This window comes from Suncus etruscus, chromosome 16, assembly GCF_024139225.1.
Source record: "Suncus etruscus isolate mSunEtr1 chromosome 16, mSunEtr1.pri.cur, whole genome shotgun sequence".
NCBI classification, from domain to species: Eukaryota; Metazoa; Chordata; class Mammalia; order Eulipotyphla; family Soricidae; genus Suncus; species Suncus etruscus.
Genome location: NC_064863.1, coordinates 78,377,952 through 78,387,777, shown reverse-complemented (window position 1 = coordinate 78,387,777; position 9,826 = coordinate 78,377,952). Strand labels below are relative to the sequence as shown.

At 42.6% G+C, this 9,826-nt stretch overlaps 1 protein-coding gene across 1 annotated transcript; it reads right to left on the bottom strand.

Annotated features, from left to right (window-relative positions):
• Positions 1-2,001: 2,001 nt before the first annotated feature.
• On the bottom strand, positions 2,002-4,512 carry TIGD2 (tigger transposable element derived 2). The gene is made up of 2 exons (XM_049789761.1): positions 4,480-4,512; positions 2,002-3,734 (listed from the first exon to the last, which is right to left on the bottom strand). Exon 2 carries the CDS (start codon positions 3,674-3,676, stop codon positions 2,099-2,101), a length of 1,578 nt encoding a protein of 525 aa, XP_049645718.1. The 5' UTR covers positions 3,677-3,734; positions 4,480-4,512; the 3' UTR covers positions 2,002-2,098.
• Between the last annotated feature and the right edge of the window lie 5,314 nt (positions 4,513-9,826).

Genomic DNA, 9,826 nt, shown 5'->3' with positions numbered 1-9,826 from the left:
ATATAATTATAAATCCAAAATATTATTGTCAACAATATGTAAGCCACTACGATCAAAATAAAAATATTAAAAATATTATAAATCCAGTACTTCAATAAAAATGGTAAAAATTCATTCTGTTCTATATAATTCAAACTTCACTATGACCACAGTTCATTGCACCTTGCAAAGATGTTTGAGCAAATGATTTCTTCATGACTCCTAAATTAACCTTTTAATTTTTACTGTATTGCAGTTGAAGTTAATTATTTTTATATATTTTCTCTCACATTCTCTGAAGTGATGATTTTTTTTTTTTTTTTTTTTGGTTTTTGGGCCACACCTGGTGACGCTCAGGGGTTACTCCTGGCTATGCGCTCAGAAGTCGCTCCTGGCTTGGGGGACCATATGGGACGCCGGGGGATCGAACCGCGGTCCGTCTCCTAGGCTAGCGCAGGTAAGGCTTACCTTACCTCCAGCGCCACCGCCCGGCCCCTGAAGTGATGATTTTTAACTCCTACCCAACAGACTACTTCTGGTCTATAAGAGTGCAAAGGCTGAAGAACTGCTACTCTAAAGGCCTTGCTAAATGCTCATAACATCAAGGCCAAATCACACACTGAATCTGTTGAGCATGCTTCTGAAAATAGTCATTTCCATATGTCAGGAATAGCAGCTAACACTCAAATAGGACTTTATTGAGCTAGGTCATACCCTAAGTCCTATTACGTAAAAATTATACACTATTTTCTTCATCCCAAAAACTATGATTCCTAGTTGACCTTTGAGTGTCTAACAGAACTCTTCCACAGTGCAGTGTCATGTTGCATTTGATGCCAGTTGAATTTCTTAAAATTGCTTCACAGATTATATGTTTATATATAGTTATATTTGCAGTATTAGTTCTCTTCTTACAGCAAATATGCAATACACAAATAATATATAAGTTTATACATATGACATAGCTTTTGGAAAAAATAATTGACATCTCTACTAATAAAGGATCAAATAATAAAACTCAACCCTCCAACCTTCTAACCATGTTTTGGGAATTAAAATCCTTTTATCTGGAACACAGATGGCATTCTTCCACAAAGAAACCGTTACACATAATAAAACAAAGAACAAGTCTTTTCCCTTGGGACATTTCAATCTTAATTTCATCATTAAATTCAGGCTTGAGGGCTGGAGCAGTGGCGCAAGCAGCAGAGCATTTGCCTTGTACGAGCTAACCTAGGACGGACCTCGGTTAGACCCCCGGCATCCCCAATGGTCCCCCAAGCCAGGAGCAATTTCTGAGCGCATAGCCGGAGTAATCCCTGAGCATCGCCAGGTATGGCTGAAAAACAAACAAAAAATTTAGGCTTGATTCAAATTTCTGCCTAACCAAATATTATTGGGATAAAGTTTAAATTTATTTAAAGCTTGAAACACTTTCCTTCAATTCCACACTTTCTCTTCAAATATTACTTCAATTGCATTCTAAATTTTCTAGACATGGAAATTCAAAGAAAAAAGGGTAATTTACCCTCAATTTATTTCAAATTAGAAGCTGAAACTCATAGAAGACCATAAAAATAAATTTTAGCAAGATTTATTGATAGCCTTTAAAGCACATGTTCTCCTATTAGACTCAATAAATTTAGGCACAAAGCAGACATAGGATCCCTGGCTTCATATACCTTAAGATCAAGTTAGTAATAATACAGATTAAAAACAGCAGACAGACAAGTTACATGTCAATGCTAAATTACTAGAATCAACATTAAACAGCAATGACAATAAGTAACCCCAATGGCACCTAATTCTAATATTACTTATAAAATATATTTGGCTTGGAATACACAGCATTCAAAAAACATAATGAAATTCCACCACAGATAATGTCAAGTCAAATATGCAAATACTCTGAAACCCTGAAGAGCAGAATTAATGTCTCTTGTTAATTTGGATCTTCTGTTTTTCTTCTTCTTATAGTTCGAAGCCTCCGCAATACCAGTTTATCACTTATAAAATATATTTGGCTTGGAATACACAGCATTCAAAAAACATAATTAAATTCCACCACAGATAATGTCAAATCAATTATGCAAATACTCTGAATCCCTGAAGAGCAGAATTAGTGACTTTTATTAATTTGGATCTTCTGTTTTCTTCTTATTATAGTTCGAAGCCTCCGCAATACCAGTTTATCGGACAGAAGCATGTCCTCTTGTTGTTCTAGGTAGTTCAGTAAATTTTCAGTCCATTCAAGTGCAACTTTATGGCTGATATGCTTCTCTGGATTCAGTTCCGTTTTCTTTGTCTTATTGGAAGGCTTTTCCTCAGCAGATTTGGTCAGACCATCAGCACCTTCATTATCAGTTAATGCCTGAGAGCTTGAGTCATTACTCTGAGAATCAAACCACTGATCAATATTCTCAATGTCAACATGATTGCAGTCTTCTGTATTCTGTAAAACTGTTGCTAAATTTGCTGCTAAAATGGCTCCTGCATCAACACTCATACCTGACTTCTCTTCATTGCCAGGGAAGAGCTTTTTCCATGCTTTGGTAATAGTACTCGATTTAACCATGTTCCAAGCTCTTGCTACCTCATAAATTGCATCCAACACTGTTAAGTTCTTCCAAAACATTTTTGGGTCAGTCCCTTCATCCATGTATTTCTGGAGAAGGCCTGTCCGGTAGTATCTTTTAACAGTGGTTAAAATTCCCTGACTCATAGGTTGAATTAGACTTGTGACATTTGGTGGTAAATGTTTCACAATGATTCTGCCATCATGGGAACATAATAGCTCTTCACCCGGATGTTCTGGGGGGAAATCCAGAAGCAACACGGCTTTTTCTGTAAGTCCTTTGGATTTCAAGTGCTTCTGTACCTGTGGCACAAAGTGTTTTTCAAACCACTGTCTGAAAACAGAATGTTCTATCCAAGCACTTTTCTGACTGAAGTAAGTGACAGGAAGACTTGACAGTTCTGTTCCTTTGAATGCCCTGGGTTTTTTTGCTTTTCCTACCACACAAAGATTAAGCTTGTGTAAACCCGTGGCATTAGCACAACACATGATAATAATTCTCTCTCTGCTTGACCTATAACTGGAAGTATTCTGCTCCACATCAAAACCTGATGTCCTTGATGGTAGACATTTCCAGAACAGCCCGGTCTGATCAGCACCATAAATCTGCTCTGGTTGTAGATTTTCTGTCTCAACAAATTCCTGAAAACTACCAATAAACTCCCGGGCAGCATTTTCATCTCCTTTCAATTTTGCTCCCTTCCCAGCAGCCTTTGGAATGCCATGACGTTGCTTGAATCGAGTCAGCCAACCAGATGATGCATTAAAATCCCCCTCCATCCCTAAAGCATCAAAAAAGAACTTGGCTTGTTTTGCACAGATTGTACCCGACACAGGGATCCCGTCTGTTTTCTGCTGGTTGAACCACTCGATCATGACTCTGTCAAGTTCCTCATAGGTGGAAGATTTCATTGATTTGCGTTTGGAGACTCCACTGGTGGGATCTGAGCTGTTGGCATAATTTATTATCCTCTCTTTGTTCTTTTTAATGTCACGGACAGTGGATTCACCAATGCCATACAACACAGAAAGCTTCTTGAAAGAAACACCTTCCTCAAGCCTCCCAATAATGTCAAGCTTGTCCTTGATGGTCAACACCACACGCTTCCTTTTCCCTAGCATTGTAGGTGTCTACGACTGCAGGTGACAACTGGAAGGCAGAGAGGCAGCAACTTGAGCACTATGAGGACAGAAAAAAACGAAAGTCTGAGCATGTTTCCCTGCCTACCCAACCACATCCATCCACCCCCCAGCTGCCCAGCTTAGAGATGAGCAAGTCAGCAGGTTGACTTCTTTGAAAGGCTCTTCCAAATGATCCCACCCACATACTAAAACCCACAGCTCCGGACAAGGAGTGTCTTTGGGGAACCCCCCTCCTTCTCCCCAGCTGTGGAAGATGCAGGCCACTGAACCTGCCCCACTGACCATGCATGCTTGCTAGCCTTTGGGGACACAAGTGGCAGAGGCCCAGAGGCCCAAAAGGCCAGGGAAGCAGTAGCTCCAGGCATTCCCCAGGGAGGAAAGGAGGAGTTTGGCTTGCAGAGTTTGGCTTGCAGACCTTGCATTCAGGAGGGCACTTCTTGGAAGTTAAAGCTGTAGGGCGCAGCTAGGTAAGAGGCCCTGGGAGCTCAGGGTCAATCAAGAAGAGAATGCACAGAATGCATGGAGGAAAAAGCTCGGTTCTGTACTAGGAGATTGCACTTGATCTCCTAAGCACACTTGCACGGGTGGGTGCAAGGAAGAGCAGCGCTGCAATCCCTGGTTAAAGGGACCCTGCACCCCTCCGAGGGGCAGCAAACGCACGTGGTTCCCGGGGAAAATGGGGGGGCTGCTGTGGATCTCAGAGCTTCCGGACCCCGGAGGGAAAATGCCCAAGACGCATTTGGTGCCTAGGAACCAGGTTCTGCGGCACCTGCACCGCCTACCTCCCGCGATCAGGGTCCGAGAGCAGCCGCGGGGCGCGGCCTCCCCCCGCGCCGCGCCAGCCAGCTCCCGATCGCAGGCGTCTGGGCTTCAGGCCGGGGCGCCCCTCTCCGCCAACCCCGAGTGCCAATGGACTTCCCGGGGAGGCGGCCACCAGCGGTGCGGCGCGGCGCGACGGCGCGGAGCGTGCGGCCCGCCGGAGCCGGAAGGCGGGGGGATTAGAACGCACGCGCGCGTCCCCGCGAGCGTGGAGCGGCGAAGGGGCGTGGCCTCCCTCCCGCCGGGGTGGGTGGAGCGTCGCGAAGGAGCGCGCCCGCGCGAAGGCGGGGCCTGGGCGTGCCGCGTCCGGGTTAGGGGCGTGGCCTGCGTGCAGCGCTCGGGTTGGGGGCGTGGTCTGTGCGTCGCGCCCGGGTTAGGGGCGTGGCCTGCGTGTCGCACCCGGGTTGGGGGCGTGGCCTGCCTCCCGCGAGCGGATTTAGGGGCGTGGCCTGCGTACCACGCCCGGGTTAGGGGCGTGGTCTGTCTCCTGCGAGGGGCGGGGCGGAGCCTGCGCAATGGTTTTCCGTGAGGTGTGCCAGTGGCTCTTGGTGCCTCCCGGGCCACGGCTCCTCCCGGCCGAGTGTGGTTGGCATCGCTGAGCAAGCGGGGCGCGGTGCAAGTTGCTTTGGCCGGGCTCAGCTGCCCAAATGGGTTTCTTGGTTTGGTTTGGTTTGGTTTGGGGTTCATACCCTTGCTTCTCAGGCTTTTGCTCCTGGCTGTGCACCCCAGAGATAGCTCTCTTTTCTGTGTTGATGATCTCCAATGGAGCAAATGTCATTCGTGCCCACCGCTAACAGTGGGCTTAGTCGCTCCTACTCAGCCCTGGCAGAGGAAGGCTTCTCCAGCTTTCCCAGGAGCCACGGATGCTGCGCCTTCATTCTGCAGCGGTTGAGTCCCATGGAATTGTTCATGGCCTTTTCTTGTCTCATACTTTTGGGAACTTTCAGATAAGTTCCTTTACAACTTGAGCATATTGTCTGATGTGTTAACACAAGGTAGCATGGGGTCATGTCATTGATTTGTGAAGGCCTCGTGGTTGCTGTCTTGGAGCAGAAACGATACCTTAGATTGGGGTCCTCAAACTTTTGAAACAGGGGGCCAGTTCACTGCCCTTCAGACTGTTGGAGGGCCAGATTATAGAAAAAAACAAAAAACAAAAATTAGGAACACATTTCTATGCACACTGCATATATCTTATTTAGAAGTGAAGAAACAAAATGGGAATAAATACAATATGTGGCCCGCGGGCAGTAGTTTGAGGACCATTGCTTAGAAGGTTCGTTCTATAGAAATGCTTTTATTTATTTATTTATTTATTTATTTATTTATTTATTTATTTATTTGGTTTTTGGGTCACACCTGGCAGCACTCGGGTTACTCCTGGCTCTATGCTCAGAAATCGCTCCTGGCAGGCTCGGGTGACATTATGGGATGCCAGGATTCGAACCCCTATCCTTACCAAAAGCTTTACCGCTGTGCTATCTCTCTGACCCCAGAGATAATGTTTTTAAACCTCTGAACCCTCACTCCAGTTTTCTCACTTCATTGCCTCTATCATTATGGTTACGTTGCACTCTGGCAGGATGCAATTCTTTACTCTTGTAGTGTTCTGAGAAGTTATAAATATTTCTAGACAAATAGTGGTCTTGATGGTAGGTTTCCTTTCACTATAGCTCCCTCTCTCTTCACCGCCCCTGCCTTTCACCCAGTTTAGGCAGCCTGGATTCCATCAACTACTAGGGGTAAAGGTCCATAGTTTTTTTTTTTTTTTTCTTTAAAATATCTGTGGTCATTCCCTGATAATGGGAAGTGAGAAAGCAGTTGTACCTGGCGAATCATGACAACCAGCAAAAGTGACTGATAGCCGTGGCCACGGTGCATTTTCCTCTTCTCAAGCACCAGCTGCTGATGCCACTGTGTCCCGTGAGATTTGTACAGGAGCAATCCTGCCTCTTTCCTTTACTGTTTCTGGGGCTTGGTTTTCTTTTGTTGGCATCTCCTCATTTATAACCCCTCTCTTCTCATAAGCATAGATACATTCAGACTAAAATACAGTCCACAGCTCTTCCCTGAAAATCACCTCACAGAAGCAGTTTTATTTAGCAGATGTTTCATGAGCCTTGGCGCAGATCGCTGGGGTTTTGTTGTATGCATATGTGTTTCAAAGAAACATTTTCTTTGGCTTCGCACAGTTTCAGTTAAAAGACATTTTCTATTTTGGTTGAGGAGAGGAGTCAAGAACTGTGGCGAATTTATAGGAGAGGGCAAGAGATGAGACCTTAAAATGGATTATTTTTGTTTGTTTGATTTATTAAGAGAATCCCTGCAAATAGGGGTTGTGCTCAGTCAATTATGTAGGCCTGAGCTTCACTCTACTTTGCTATGCCAGCCTTTCCTTTCTATCTCCATCATTTTTCTGTACACTATCTCCTTTCTTTCTTCTGCTTATAAGATCCTAAAATTCATTTTTCATTATACAGAGAAAAAATGTTTTCTTGAGAGCTGTGTAAGCCTCTCCATTCATTGTGGTATATAGGTTTCTTTAATCAAAAAAAGCCTTTATTTCTCCCTTGTGAATTCTATCATTGATCTTTCTCTCTGCATATACCAACTCCCTTAATGAAGTTATCTGTTAAAATAGCATTGACACTTGTATTTCAGTTTGCAAAGTTATTACCACACCTCTAACATCCAGGTGCCCAGTGACCCTCCGGTACTGTTGGATGTAAGAACTTGATTGAGGGTCTTAGGCACCTCCTTTTTCCCTTTCCCACTCCACTGCCTAGCCTCCCTTCTGTAGTCAGATTCCAAGGATTTGTTATGTAAAGTGGGACTTGTGTTATCTTACCAAAGGGGCCTTCTAGTATTTCAACAATTGAGTCACCAACAGGGTTCATCAGACATATCACTATAACTCTGATTCCTCAATCACTAATAACCCATTATAATCTTATAAAAAAGAGTTCAGAGTGGACATACTTAGGATATTTAAAGAGCTCAAAGAAATAATAGAATGTACAGACAATAATATATGAAGATATGAGAGCAGAAAAGAGAAAAATACAAACAGAAATGAAAGAAAAAATTTGATAGGCACAGCAGAAAACCCACTGAAAAGCCTCACCAGCTGAGTAATAACTGCTCAGGATGGAATACTGAGCTTGACTATGAGGAGCAGAAAACCTCCATGCAACAATAGAAGATGGGGAAAAAGGCCTCAAGCTAAATGAACAATATAACAAGAGAATTTTGGGATGAATTCAAGGAAACAACATAAGAGTCCTGAGTCAGAATCTGGAAAATCCTAGCTACTAAAGAAAATGAAAACATCTATACAATGGAATATTATGCAGCTTTTAGGAAAAGTAAAATCATGAAATTTGCCTATACCTGGTTGGACACGGAGACTATTGTGCTGAATAAATGAGACAGAGGGAGAGGGATAGACATAAATTAGTTTTATTCATTTGCAGGGTAGAAGAAAAAAGACAGTATGGTAATAATATTGAGAGACAATAGAGATGAGGAGTAGGAGGACAAACCCATGAGATGAATTTTGCCACAAAGAGCAGTAAGTACAATTAAAACACTAACATGACAACTAATCATGATGATGGTGAGAGAGGCAGAATACTTGCCCCAGAGACAGGGAGGGGTGGGACTAATGGAGGGAAAGAGGACACTGGTGGCAGAAACATTGTATTGGTGAAGGGTGGTGTACAATCTATGACTTAAACCCAACTACTAACATTTCTGTAACCATGGTGCTTAAATAAAGTCAGTCAAAAGAAATAAAAGAATCACTGGAGTCTCAGAGGACCAAGAAGGCAACCCCAATGAAAAAGCGGCAGTCAAAGGTAGCATTGCTAAGACAGTCCCAGAGATGAAATGTGCATAAGTCCAGATCCAGGAGGACTTAAAGGTACTAGCTAAAATGAAATTCAAATAAGAATACTCTGACACATCCTAATGAGAATGATGAAAACCATAAAGAGAAATTTCTGGTCCTCAGTAAGAAACATGCCTCTTGGAGAGGCGACTGGGGAATAAGTCAGAGAGAAGGCAAAAACTATGGTAAAGGAAGTGATTAACTGGGAGAAACAGGTAGTGTTGAAAGATGGTAAAGAGTTATGCGTAAAACCCTATTAGTACCCATACATATCTTATCAGTACCAGTATTATAAGTCATAATTAAGAGTCTTATAAAAAATCATAGAGCCTCTTGTAGAGGCAAACTAATGGGTAGGAGACAAACTGAGAATGAGGGGTATTGATAGAAGGAATTGGAAGTGAAGGTATTGGTGTGGAAACGTAGTATACCTGAAACACAATCATGAATAACTTCACAATCTCTTGGTGACTAAATTAAGAAAAAGTAAGAAACAAGTAAAATATCAGGCTACAAATAAACACACAAACTTCTATCACATTTCTATAAGAAAAAAATGATGGGAAGGGAATTTTTTATAACATTATAACACCTTGATTACATACATGATTGTGTTTGGGTTTCAGTCATGTAAGGAACACCACCCATCACCAGTGCAACATTCCCATCACCAATGTCCCAAATCTCCCTCCTCCCCACCCAACCCCCACCTGCACTCTATAGGAAGGGAATTTTTTTTAAAAATACGTATATTTTTGTCCCAAACAAAGGATATGACAGACATATATTGAATAGAATATTATTATTATTGAGAGGTAGTTGGTTTTGGGGCCACACCCAACATTTCTCTGGTTATTCCTGGTTCTGCACTCAGAAATTACTCCTGGTAGGCTTCGAGGACCATATGAGATGCTGGGGATCGAATCTGGATTGGCTGCATGCAAGAGTTGAATTCCTAAATATATTATACAAGAGTTCAATATTTATCATTATACACCATATAAAACATGCTTATGGCTTCATTCATGTGATTTATGAGTTTTGAATTCTTTTATTTTTTCCCTTTAATCTTCAGATTTATTGACTCTTACCAATTATTTCTTCTGTTCAGTTACTATTGATAAGATTGTTGCTCTGTGTCATCATCAGGCAATGTAAAAAGTTCTGATGTACCTGAGGACTTTCTTGGGCTCTGTCACCAACTGTTTATGTGACTTAAACCCTTTGGGTTTTTTTTATTATTATTATTCCAGGTGCCTTCTGGAAATTATTAGTTCCAGGTGTTGTAAACAACAGTTCCTGTGCTCCTGTTTGCATGATCAGGCCGGTGCCTGCAATGCTAATGATTTCTGACAGCCACAGAGGATTTCATAACTGCTTGTAATATCAGTCTAGTGACTATGAATCTAATTTCTGTGCAC

Coding starts and splice junctions, on each gene's coding strand:
- TIGD2 (XM_049789761.1), bottom strand. CDS start 3,676: ATGCTAGGGAAAAGGAAGCGTGTGGTGTTGACCATCAAGGACAAGCTT.